The sequence below is a fragment of the Carya illinoinensis genome, chromosome 9 (assembly GCF_018687715.1).
Source record: "Carya illinoinensis cultivar Pawnee chromosome 9, C.illinoinensisPawnee_v1, whole genome shotgun sequence".
Taxonomy (NCBI): domain Eukaryota; kingdom Viridiplantae; phylum Streptophyta; class Magnoliopsida; order Fagales; family Juglandaceae; genus Carya; species Carya illinoinensis.
In genome coordinates this window covers 8,516,712-8,530,037 of record NC_056760.1, presented here as the reverse complement: position 1 = coordinate 8,530,037, position 13,326 = coordinate 8,516,712, and the positions used below count along the sequence as shown (strand labels likewise).

Sequence of the window (13,326 nt, the reverse complement as noted above, 5' to 3'; positions counted from 1 at the left end):
AATTTGTGACTTGTGTGTTGTGAATTCGTGGATTGTGGATGTGTATTCACTGTTTTGTTGCTGTGATTGTGATTGATTCCATTTTATTTGATTTTTTTTTTTTGTAATTTTAATTGTTTTGGAAAACCTAAATATCATGAAACCCCTAAATCGATTTAGGGTTTCGGATTTGAACCCTAATTAGTCCGAAATCCTAAATCAATTTAGGAGTTTCAATCAATGAAACCCCTAAATCAATGTGTGGGTCTACTATTTGTATTCAATTTTTTATTGCAAAACTTTGCTTCTTATCTTTCTCAATATTGATAACAATTTTGGGTTGTTTATATTTAAAAATATACCGTGTTAGAGAAAATTTTCAAGAATGAGAACAATTTTTTAAACCATCATCATTTAAAAATCATAGTTTTTTTTTAAATTAAATAGAAAATCAAATTCATCCTCACATACTCTAGATTGTTCAAACTTACTGTGTATATGACATATTCAAATATTTTGTATTCAATGATTTGTAATGTAAATACAATGTCCCTTTGACATTTTTATATTTGTAATTTTGTAATTGTTTAGCCTTTCAATTTTATAATAACTTAGTTATTATTATTAGTTTATTAGGTATTAGAGTCTTAGACTAGTAACTTTTTTTAGCCATAAAATCAATTACTATAGTGCAAACTTTCTTTTTTAATCTGGTTTTTAATTTTTTTTTTTTCTTTTAACTCATAAAGTTATGGGTTGAAAATGGCCTATAAGCTTTTTTAAGTCTAAAATAAAAGATTGTGAGCCATTTTAGACCCATTTCAACGCCCAAGCTTTTGGGCCCAAGGCCCAATATAGGTGTCGGGGGTGGAGGGCAGACTGATTGCCTCCAATCCGCACCCCGTTATGCGGGACGGGGTACCCCGCCCCCGCATACAGGGGCGGGGGACGGGGAGGGGTTTACCCCGCACCATACGGTGCGGTTAGCACCCCTACATAGCCATCAAGTTGCTTAACAAAAAATATACCCACAAATGACTAGTGGTCCACCTTCGAATGGAAAATATCGTCACATCAAACAAAATAACACAATTAAATATTGGGTTAGTGCAATGGTTGAGAATGTTTCTAATCGTTTGTCTAACTCGGATGTTGCCATATTGAATCGTTTAGACATATAGATTATGGAGAAACATCGAGTAAACTCTCAAATTATACGTTGGTCTAAGTCTAGCCTAGACAGATTCAAATTAAATGCTAATGGAAGTAGTTTTGGAAATCCAGGTAGTGGTGGCAGGGAAAGTGTTTTAAGAGATAGTACAGGTAAAATGGTGTTTGCTTTCTTTAAATTTTTTGTTTATTGTTCCAATAATGAAGCTGAATTGAGGGCGGTATTTGAGGGTTTGTTATTGTGTCAGCAAATTGACTGTTTAGCAGTAGATATTGAATATGATTCCTTGGTGGTTGTAAATTGGGTATTGTCTAAAAGGTGTATAGTTTGTTATCTTTGAAATTTTTAAGAAAAAGTGTTGAGCCTTTTAGAGGAGTTTGATTTTACTATTCATAATTGTTTTAGAGAAGCGAATACTGTTACAGATTATTTGATAAAATGTGGTGCTAAGGGGGAGAATAAGATGCTTTGAATGGATGGACAGCTTCCCAAAGACGTAAGAGATTTGCATAGATTGGACAAATTGGATATGGCTTATTTGAAGGAAAAATAAGTGTTAGGGATATTTGTACAGGTGCTGGTTTTTATTTTTGTTGGAGTTGAGAATAGGGATGGTTTTTATTTTTATTTTTATTTTTATTTCTCTACTATAAATAAAGGTTGTTAATAAATTTAAAAGAGTCACTCATAAATATATGACCTCGTCTATTTTAAGAAGAAGAAGAAAACACACACACACACCTTCATCTATTTCTCCATTCCAGTTGTACTTTCAGCCACTATTTCTGAATCTAAATTTGGCATTTTCAAGAGCAAAACCCTCTGCCCTGGGCCGATGGCCCACCTAAAATGATCATACAAACGACATCATTTCTAAAAAATCAACCCCACGTTCCAAACGAGTACACATAAAAAGAATGGTCCACTAATTATAACAAAATTCGATTCATTATATTTTCATTTTACTTTCATTTTATTAAAAAAATATCATATTTATCACATTAAATGATACAGTGAGATAAAAAAGAATACACGTTCGGAGTATAGCTTTACTCATATTAGAATGATCATAAAGAATAAGTCACATCTTTTGTCTGAATAGATTATAAGAAACCATGCATAATTTCTTCATACCTGTAGACGTCCAGTTATGAACATTTTCATATAACAGTGAAGGATCATCTAGAGAGGAAATAAATTCATCCAATCAATACCTAAAGTATAAATCTAAAGTAGAAATTAGTAGTAGCTAGAAACGGAACGAGAAAAAATTGGTACAACCAATCCACTCCATCATCCACATCATAACCATTACTCCGTACAACTAACAGTTACTCTTTGCAGGTTATGAAGCAGATTAGGGCAGAGGCAGACAAAACGTAGGGGCGCAATGTCAGCCATAACTCAAACGAGAATCTGCTGGTCGAACTGTTGTCTGACGCCGAGGAATTCCAATTTCACACGCATTGACTCTGGCAGCAAACCGGAGAGAGCAGAGAGATTCGCCAACTGAAGATGGATCGGGGGAGATATTTACGAACATCAATGTCTTCGAATCCCCACCTAGGCATGGCTGTTCTTGCATTCAATAAAGGAAATATAGGGTTAAAGAGAGGCCACAAACAAGGTTAATATGATAACAACAAAGTAAACCATCAATAAACACACTTCCAGCCCACTTGTTGGGATAGGTGAGCAAGTACATGCTTCCAACAAACAATGCTATTGACTCCAAAAGGCATCGACTTTCGTTTTTATTTCTAACGCAAGAATCTAGTCAATGATTGTTATTGTGAAAATGAATGTAGTATTCCGAAGTCCTAATGCATCATGATTACATGAAGGAAGCACTGGATAGCGAAGATAACATATTTCTGGGCTTCAATTTCACAGGGCCAAACACGAACAAAAAACAAATAAATTAGTATAAGCCAAAATCAAGAGCCTTAAACCACGAAGTACTCATGCTACAGGTAATAAAACAATTTATATCTAGACGAATTTCTAAGGATGAGAGATTAGATAGCTTCTGACATGATAGTTCAGCATGCCAAAGAACCATTCCATTTTAACTTTCTGTATTTCTTAAACAAATCTGAGCTAAAGTCTAGTTTATTTTAGTATTTCAGCAGTTTCCGATACTATGTCTACAGGCATCACATTTAGAGCCTATCCAGCTCAATGCGCATAGCTCTCTTCATAAATATGGAATTCAAAATTCAACCCATGCATCACAAAGCCAACCAGAAGTTGTGGGAAGGTGTTGGTCCATGTCAGTGTTGGCAACTCTACAAACTACCATACTAATGCGGTCAACTGGTTGAAAATTTCGATGAATCGCTGTACCTGGAGAAGATATGTGAGCTTCGAGTTCCTGAAAGGAACATGTTCCTCCCTCTTTGCCAATGCAAATATTACATCAGCCAAAGAAGACAAACTTTTATTTATGGCCTGATTACAAAAAATCAGCAAAATCAGTTTAAAAAGATAGATACTATTAAAAAAAAAAAATGAAATAAATGGTGAATAGTGATATCCAGTTGAAAAAATTAAAAATCAGCAAACTCAGCGAAATTCACCTGAGTTTCCTTCAACCGATCTCCAGTTGACCCACTTTTTGATAATCTCTCACTTCCAGCAAGATCAATGAGGTTTAAAACCCCCTGAACTTGTTGCTCAGTGCTCTAGCAAATCAGGAAAGCGTATCAACCGATAAAGACAGTGAGATGTATAAAGAAAGGCTTGAACGCTAACATGAATACATCATTATGATAAATATACCTCATTTACACCAGATATGCGCAGTGTAAAGACAAAATGGCTTCTTGATGACTGCTCATTCATTTGTGTTCTGCCCACAGACCTAAAAGAAAATGGCAACAACCTTTCGCATTAACTTTATTCATACAAGTGATACTGAGATAGAGATGAAAACTCAAGGAATCTCCAACGGTAATATGGATATTAAGATGAATACTCTGAATACACAATTTCTATGCAACATTATGAAACGGTAGTATATATTTTTGTTAATTGTTTATATGTATGATATACTTGAAGATGGAAATTGTGCGCCTTTTCCCATGCGTCATGAACTTTTTTTTTTTTTTTGGACAGTGAAACAGTGTTTCATTCATTCATAAAACGGACAATTACAACTTCTGATTTGAAAAATACAAGTCAAATTATAACATTTACTCACTCTCCAACCCACAAATTTCTTTACAGTTGACATGGTCTTGTCCAACTCCTCCAGACTAAACCGTCTGAGAGACAGCCCTCCAAACTAACAATTTGAGAAACAAACCTCTGTCTTAGACCACCGTCTAAAACAGTCCACACAACTCCCCCTCCCTAGGAGTAGAGTACAAACTCTACGGACCCTGGGCCCTAGTGACTGTTTCTTAACACTACCTAAAAATAAACTAAATTAAAGAAAAATACATAAAATCACTCAAAAGAAAAACACCTTGGGCCCAAGTCCAATCAAAAGAAAGTCCAGCTTATTTGCAAGTGGGAAGCCCATTAGGGTTTCTTCTCTATCATTTCCGCCGCCCCCCTTCCCTTCTCCTTCACGGTTTAATTCTTACGCTGTGGGTCTCTTTTGCAGAGGTAGCACGGCTTAGTTCAAAACCAGCCCAACGCCAGCACCACCACCCAACAGCCCCCAATCATACCCACCAAAACCGAGGGCCAGAAAAACCTTAACAGCGGAGGGGGACAAACCAAGAAACAAGAAACGAACCAATAAAACTGCAATAGGACCGAAACGAAAAGCTAGCCGTCGTCTGCACTGCCACCCCCCTCTCCAACCTCCATCCATGTGAACACCCGCACCCCATATCAGCTCATCCACCTGCACCTCCAAAAGCCTCCTGAAAAAACTTCCTCTGTTTTCCTTGGGTGAAACAGGGCAACATGCACCAGTATGCTTCGTCCCTTCCCTGGTTCTCCTTGGCTAAACAGATCCACCTATGCAAATCAGTGTGCATCCACCCCTTCCTTCCATTTGAACCCGCGAGAGTACATTCAAAAAGTGCAAACCTTCCTTCGTACATCTGAGAGCTAAACGCCACACATCCGGTCGGAAACACAAGGCTGGTTCGTGGATTTTCAACCACCCATAACTAGGGCTAAAAACCGAACCCCACCAACACCTTAAATCTCCAAACATCTCGATCGAAACCAATCGACAGGGAAGAAGAGAACCAGCCGGAGTTTGATCGGTCAACATCAATCGGTTCGACGGTTTGGGGATCGGTTTCCCCTTTCCTTTGGTGCAGCGGGACTTCAACGGCTAAGAGGAGGACGTGGTGGCTCATGCCTGCGTGCGAGGTTGTGGTCTCACCAATTACAGTAGAGAAGAGAGTTTGAGAGAGAGAGAGAGAGAGAGAGAGAGAGAGAGAGAGAGAGAGGTGGGTGAGAGAAAGTAGAGGTCAGGTGACGGCGAGCTGGTGAAGGAAGAAAAGAGAAGAAGAGGTGTATCTTCTGGCTAACCCTAGACTAAACGGCGCCGTTTGGTGAGACCAAACGGCGCCGTTGCATTTATTTATTTTTGTATCATGTGTCATCAAAACGACGTCGTTTCACTTAAGTGAAGTAAAACGGCGTCATTTCATTTACACAGATTTAAAAAAAATAAGAGATATCTGACGTCGGCCGATTCAGCAGTTTTTTCCTGGGCAAACCGTGAACCGAACCGGCCGACGTCGGTTTGGCTTAAATCCTACCGCCGGCCGACCGGTTCTCTGACGGTTTCAACTAGTTCCCTACTCCGGCGGCCGGCCTGATCAGTTCCAACCGGTTTTTCAGTTTTCTGTACAGCCCTACCCATAATCATGGCCAAAGGAAGCCGAGATCCTCCTCCTCCATCATGTAAAGACTCCCCGCTCAACTGCGTGTTTTGTTATGGAGGACGACTCAGGCTCCGTTTGGTTACACAGATAAGATGGGATGAGATGAGATGTTTTAAATAGTAATGAATAAAATATTATTATAATATAATTTTGTAATATTAATTTTATATTGAAATTTGAAAAAGTAAAATTATTTATTATATTTTATATGGAAATTTGAAAAAGTTGTAATGATGAGTTAAGATGAGATGAGATGAATTTTTTAATTTTGTGTAACCAATCCGGGCCTGAAGGAATCCAAGCCGGTGGTCTTTCAACCCACCAAAATCGTAGCCAACAATTTTTATTAAAACCAAAACCAGGACTCAGGAAAATAGAAAGAAAACAAAACAAAAACAGAGAAGCGATGAGGGAGGGTGGAGCCGAGGCTCCCACCTCCCTCGGATGGTTTCCTGAAACTTTTTTCCTAGAGAGAAGGAAGAGATTCTCTCACTAGGCATACTAAAAACTTGCCTAGTGATTTATGGCAAGAATTCCCCAGAGCTGCTCCCATGCGTCATGAACTTGAAGTTTAACCTTTGAGAACTTTTTAAATAGAATAGGCATTTCTCACTCAACATTTTTTAGAACAAAGCCACTTTAACACAAACTTCTGGAGACCTGCAGTCAGAAACCCGCCACACGATACAGAAACAAATGTGTACAGTATATCCCATTATTCTCACGCATGCAACTTCCAGAACCAAATACACATAAGTTTACCTGCTTTGGGCAGCCTGCTGCAGAAGAGAAGAAATCTCTTTTATGCTGCAGACATCAACAATGGTGAGGTCAGAAACATGAGTGTTTCCATTTGCATCATGTTTGATAGTATATTGTTTTCCTGGAATGCCATTTTCTGTCCGTGACATGTCCAGCCCATTTGATCGGTTTGTTGATAGTAAATCACGAATGGTCTCATTGTATATTTCCAACATTGAAGCCTGGATATTTTTTTGTAACTGTTAAAAGTTTTACTAGAAAATGTAAGTAGATTGAAACAAAAAGTTCCAGATAATTTACCTGCATTTTGTATTTCCAGCCTTGCCCTTGAAGGGACTGACTAGTCTGGAAGATCTGTTCTAGTGAACGTGGTATTAGCCCTTTTTGCTCTAAGGTTTCTGGCTTGCCCATCATAGTATACGTTTTACCTGAGCCCGTTTGGCCATAAGCAAATATACACACCTGTCAAAAAACACCAGCTTCAGAATAATACAAGTTCAGAGGTGATGCACAACCAGACAATGTTTTTTAGTCTAACATTGCAATTGCATTTCCCCGTATTTTCAGAGAAACGGTGCAGGACCTGATTGAGCTTCCCCAATAGGATATATTTTTTCTCCAGGACAAAACTAGGATGGCAGCGACAACTAAAGGTATGGCATGATATTAATACCACCAAGACAACATGCTAGAGTAAAACTTCAGCAGGAGGCAACTCAAGAGTCGAGCATAACTCTGAACTTATCCAACATACAAATTTGATTTCTAAATAAAACATAGTAATCGGTATAAACCAAATGATACTAGTGCACACTTCAAAAATAGTAACAGACACCAAATGAAAGCCAACAATAGCTAAAACCATTGCCCTTGCATCCACTTAGCAAAACCTATAAAACTCAAACCAAAAGTATTCAGAACTAGGTCTGGACCCTTTTAAGCAAATTTGTGACAGTTCCTATGTGCCACATGAACAAAAAAGCTTATCTGTAGAGCTGAAAGTGATAGCATTTTGAGGAGATTCCTCTCAATCCCATAGCAATAAGCAGATACTCTTTAACCCTACTAGCATTTTAATTTACAATGGTTGAGCCACACAATCCAAATCTTGATTTCATACGGGGAAGTCGATCAGCTGAAGCATAGATGCTTCAGTATGAAAGACTAGCAACCTCAGAAGAACAAATTATAACTCACTTTAAAGTTAGTCAGAATTGAAGAGCACCAGAGACAGGCACGACAGATATACCTTATAGCCATCAAGTGCACTCTGTACCAGCTGGGATATTTCTACGAAAACATCCCGTTGAGAAGCCTCATGCGTAAACACTTTGTCAAATGTGAAAGGATATTTCTGCCCTGCTGACATTAAATTGCATTAATTCAAAGCACAACGCTTTCATTTGAAGTAACAATCTATAAACGTGTAAATGTGCAGCTGAGTGTCTACTTCAAGAGTCCCATATCAAATGCCATTGGGATAACAGATATGACCATACCACTTTGCATCAGGTCAATGCCACGGCCTAGAGCTTCCGTTGATGTAGGGTAAGATATTAATGTAGCTTCTGTTGCAACACCATCATCAGGCAACAAGGGACGGACTCGGCAAAAAACTCGAATGTTCCCTTTTAGTTCCTGCAATAACAGGGAATTTAGTACAAGTGAAACCTCATAAATACTGACAACGTAGAGAGGAAAATATAATTACCAGAATAGTGTTGTGCAGTTTTTTTCTTAACTTCTCTCCTTCACTAAGCTGAAACTCAGCATCCACCAGGCGATCATGGAGTTCAAGCACAATTCTTTTTTGCTCTTCAAACTCAGCTCTGGTCTCCGAAGCAGATAAATCGGTCATCTAATTGGGGAAAAAAAAAGTAGCAGTAGCGTGGGGTCAGCTTAAGTACATGTTCCATATACGTCAGAATCTGCGACCATAGGAATGAGGCCCTACGCAGAACTTGAGAAAACATAAGCCACCATCCTACAACCTGTACACCATCAGCATACCTTTAATTTCTCATTCGCAGCGGTAAGCTGTTGCTGCAGAGTGCGAATCTGCTCCCTTTGAGAAGAACAAGTCTCCTGTAAAAGGGCCCAAAAGTATTACCACTAGTAAAGGCAAGAATATATCGTGCATATAAATAATTGACGAACCTCCAGGGCATTTGATTTGAGCGTCAAGTTATCCAACTCCACACATGATCTCCCGGTGAATTCTTCATACTTCACCACTTCAGCGGTCAAAGCTTGCACCCGCGTCACTTGGCGATCACGGTCATCCCTGACTTGATTTAGTTCCCCACGAAGGCATCTAAGCTCATTTGATAACAACTCCTTTTGCTTTATGGACTCATCTTGAGAAGCCTAGAACATTATAATTAAAAATACACCACCAATTGTCAGGGGGATTTTTTTGAGTGAAGATGAAAAGTCCCTCTGGCGACAAGCACAATGCCAACTGGTGCATAAGATGTATGCATTCTGAATACTTATTCCTCTTATAAGTCTTAAGACATAGGATAAGTTTAGCACAAGGAATTGAGTTTTATGACGAGTAATCCCATTCCTAAAAATATAGCAAATCCTCTCAAAGGTAAGAGTACTAGTTATTTCTGATATACAGGAATGTATTTTAAAAAAGATAAATAATTTAGCTATAAAGATATTATAAAGTTTAATCATATAAATTGATGTGATTAAATTAATACGTTGAATTATAAAATTCTTTTTGTTATAAAATAAATCTAATATATCATTTAAAATTGTATCAATTTATAATTTTTTTTTTATAAAATTCTTTTATTATTGTAACACTTCCCTTATGTATAATAAATTAATTATATATGTATAAATTATATTTTAAAATAATATCAAAACAAGTCTTAAAAGGTTAAAATGCATATTTATAAAATTCAATAACATTTTTAAGTTAAAAAAATAGTCTTCAGATTTAAAAATTAGAGTGAAAATTATGAAAAAATCAAAATTTTTATATTAATTATAAAAATTTACTAATTTCGGTCAGTATTGACTGAAACCCACTGGTACGGCCGATATTTAACCCGGTACAAAATAAATGAATTTATAGTACCAGTCACTATTCCAATATGAGAAATTCTAGTCAATACAATACAAAATTCAAAACTTAGGACCGATTACCCAAAAGGTGAATTTTTTTAACGTTTTTGTTTATTAATATATATAAGTAATAAGTTTTATTCATATGAATAAAGTAGACATCATTCGTATACACAAGAAATATATAAAAGAATACTTAAATATATTCTAGATTAAGGAAAGAAAGTCATGAATATTGTTTCCAAAAGTACAATAGGTGAGAACCAAAATATTAAAGTGAACATAAAAAATTCTAAAGCTCTGCCATTGTGAAAAATTAAAAAAAGTTCACGTCTAAAAAAAACTTAGAATTTTACTCTACTTTCAACGTCAATATCATATGTTGCCACCAAACATAGGAATTGGAATGGTCATCCTGATACCAAACGTACCCCTAACATGTATAAAGAGGTCACCTAATCATTTGATTGTTTTAAGACCTAAACAGTATAAATTTTATTCGAGAAGAGGTTGATTTTTATTATCCTTTTTTTCGTATTGATATATAATTCAAGTAGAGGTTGATTTTTATCGCATAAACCAGATAAGAATACAAGCAGAACTAACTACAAGCCATTGTGACAGAAAAGCAAGAGCTGCCCGAGGACGGCTTTTAGAGTATGAGAACTTACTTTGAAAGAAGTTAATTGATCTTGCAATGCCTTATTGTGACACCTTAAATTGCTAAGGTTCTCCACGATAGTCAATTTCTCCCTTTCAACTCGTTTGAGAGACTCACTATGTGTTTCATTGTCTTTTTGGAGTTTGCTGTTATACTGTTGTAAACTCATGTTATACTCTTGCGCTCGCTTGTACATATCCTCGAAGGAGGCTGCCTGCAGATTCAGTAAATTTATATGGAGGGAATATTATAATCGAGGCAATCTTCAGAGTTACAAACATAAACTGACGCAACCATTTAGCCTAGCACTCATTACTCAACAAATTCAAAGGAAGACGACTCCTGAACTCCCCGGGTAAGATAACACACGTGAAGCAACCGAAGTATGAACCTATATTACCTTATGTTCAGCAGCTGATTTGCCCTGCCGAGTTTTTTCCAGCTCCGCCAAAAGAGAAGATTGCAACTTCTCACTAGCAACCCTTGCTTCTTTTTCTTTTATGTGACATTCAATCGCATCCTAGCCATCAAACCATGAGAAATAAGATGTGGAAACTAGAGATATCCGCTGTTCGTACAAAATCCAATGACTGGAAAACTTACCAACTTATCCGATTCTTCCTTTGCAACTCTCTCTTCTAAAAATGATACATTTTTCTTCAGGTCTGAAATGATCAGATTGAACTTCTCCACCTTGTTTTTCATGTCCATCTCTAAGAAAATATAAATGAGTCTACATTAAAAAAAGTGTTCCAATTAAAAACTCTAATTTATTAGACAATCACACAAGAAACTGCACATCCATCAAAATGAAGGGTATCTCATTAAGGCATAGTGGTATAAATGAAATCATATCATTTTAACGCTCTATCAAACATAGGAATCTATTCAAGTGTGCATAAACCCAAAATTATAAACACGGGGACAATCACGCAGATATAAGAGAAATGTTGGTTCATAAATAAAATGCAGTCCATCGTTCCAATGGATACTTCTTGTTTCACTTCCCCGAGAAAAGCATGAAAATTTACCAGTATCCATGCACTTTTTCTCGACAGTTTCCATCGCACTTTGAAGCTTTTCCTTCTCAGTAACATGGTTTTCTTCAGTTTGTTGGAACCAATTGATGCAAAGCTTTAGCCTCTTAATATGTTCACTCATTTGTTCCAATTTCCCCTGCCAAGCATATCAAAACAAATCCATATCGAAGCCAGAGAAGAAACCGACAAACAATTTAGGCTAGACCAAGTTTTAAATCCATGATAGCAAATAGAACCTTAAGATCAAACTGCTTTCCCTTAAACTTCACATTCAACAATGCCTCAACTTCTTCCTTTGTAAACTCTGTAGTTACACACTCCAAACCCTCAGCGCTGCCCATGTCACTTGCAGTCGTAACATCTTGCCTATTGTTGACCATAGCAAATGCCTGCCGCCCACGGCCTGTGCTTGCCGGCGCGACCGTTCTTCCTGCTCCAATCCTCCGACGCTTGTCAAAAGAAACTTGGTCGATATCATCCTTTTTCTACGTAAAAGATGTACCAGACGAAGAATGAGTTACTAATAAAATTACATAAGAAACGAAACTAATCCGTTTTAAACTTGAAAACTATGAAATAGAAATTTGTATTTCCGTTTGCCACGCATTTACTAGTGTTTTCCCGGCATCCAATTAGTGTGTAAATTGCTATTAAATCTCTCAAAATTAGATGAAAAGCACGCAAATTAGCAATTTGTATCCTTTATTTTCCATTATCTAAGACCCTAGGGGAACAAAGAACTAATTAACCAGGGACACAAACGGAAACCATCTCTTCGAAACCAAACACCCTCCTGAACCTCTGAAAACATAAATACGGAACATAAGATCTAAAAGTACTATTTCCCCCCTCGTTTTCTCAACAGCCAAAAAAACCCCCACTGTAAAAGAAGAAAAATAAAAATAATTCGATAAAAGTAATTAAGGCTTACAGTGGAGGAACTCCTGGGAGGCCGGTTCTGATTGCGAGAGGCCATGTTCAAAGCCGATAACACAAATCGGACTCTGGCTCGGACTCTTAGATCGCTTTTCTGGAGCGTGCTTGGTGCGGGCCCATGAATTGCATCCGTGTAAGCTGGGATCTAATTCATAGGTGTCGATTTGCAAGATGGAAGGCCGGTGAAGGGCGGGGATAGGAAGGAGGGGAGCGAAGATATTGTTCGAAAATGCCTTTTTTTTTTTTCTCGGAAGATTTGGGGGAAGTTGGGGGGGGGGGGGGGGGGGGGGGAGGGGTGTGTTTGTAGACGAAGGAAAGAGTCGAAGGAGGGTTTGGGACTGGGACCGTGGGTCGGGGTTCCGAAGGATGAAATTTGAATTTAGAATTAGGCGGTTTCTGTAAAACGCTCTTCGAAAGTGACGTTGCTTTTTCTTATTGGGCCTTATCCAGCCCACACCAACCAACCAAGCCGTAATTCGATCGATTAATTTACCTGAGAAAACGTTTCGTTTCAGTTTCAAATCTCAGTATATTGGAACTTAGGTTACGTTTAAATATTAAGGCGATCTTATATGATTTGTAAATAATGATAAAAAGTAAAAATAAAAATTATTTTATAATAATATTTTATTTAAATTTTAATAAAATATCTCATCCTTTTTATAATGCGTAGCCAAATGAGTTATAACAAAAATTTGTATAATCAAATCATATTATATCAATTGTATAGAAAGTACTTCCTCCAAAATAGTTTGAATGTGGGGTGCTGCAAATAATTTACTCAGGTAAATAAATCACAGCAACATAGGTGTTGCCTTCTTGTTTCTACAGTGACATTTT

The 13,326-nt window shown here is 37.3% G+C and overlaps 1 protein-coding gene across 1 annotated transcript; it reads right to left on the bottom strand.

The window, feature by feature from the left end:
* Nucleotides 1–2,169: 2,169 nt before the first annotated feature.
* Nucleotides 2,170–12,771, bottom strand: LOC122277358 (kinesin-like protein KIN-14C). Its single transcript, XM_043087320.1, has 17 exons — nt 12,482–12,771; nt 11,787–12,035; nt 11,542–11,686; nt 11,114–11,223; nt 10,911–11,030; nt 10,521–10,724; nt 8,926–9,135; nt 8,779–8,853; nt 8,480–8,626; nt 8,268–8,406; nt 8,018–8,127; nt 7,069–7,230; nt 6,769–6,989; nt 3,932–4,013; nt 3,730–3,834; nt 3,497–3,601; nt 2,170–2,723 (listed from the first exon to the last, which is right to left on the bottom strand). The coding sequence occupies exons 1-17, from the start codon at nt 12,524–12,526 to the stop codon at nt 2,544–2,546; spliced, it is 2,409 nt and encodes an 802-aa protein (XP_042943254.1). The 5' UTR covers nt 12,527–12,771; the 3' UTR covers nt 2,170–2,543.
* Between the last annotated feature and the right edge of the window lie 555 nt (nt 12,772–13,326).

What these genes read in the sequence shown, in the direction of transcription:
- LOC122277358 (XM_043087320.1), bottom strand. Translation starts at nt 12,526, where the DNA reads ATGGCCTCTCGCAATCAGAACCGGCCTCCCAGGAGTTCCTCCACT. An exon ending in GAAAAAGTGCATGGATACTG is followed by an intron (nt 11,224 to 11,541) that starts GTAAATTTTCAT and finishes ATATTTTCTTAG; the next exon opens with AGATGGACATGAAAAACAAG. An exon ending in AACTGCACAACACTATTCTG is followed by an intron (nt 8,407 to 8,479) that starts GTAATTATATTT and finishes CTGTTATTGCAG; the next exon opens with GAACTAAAAGGGAACATTCG.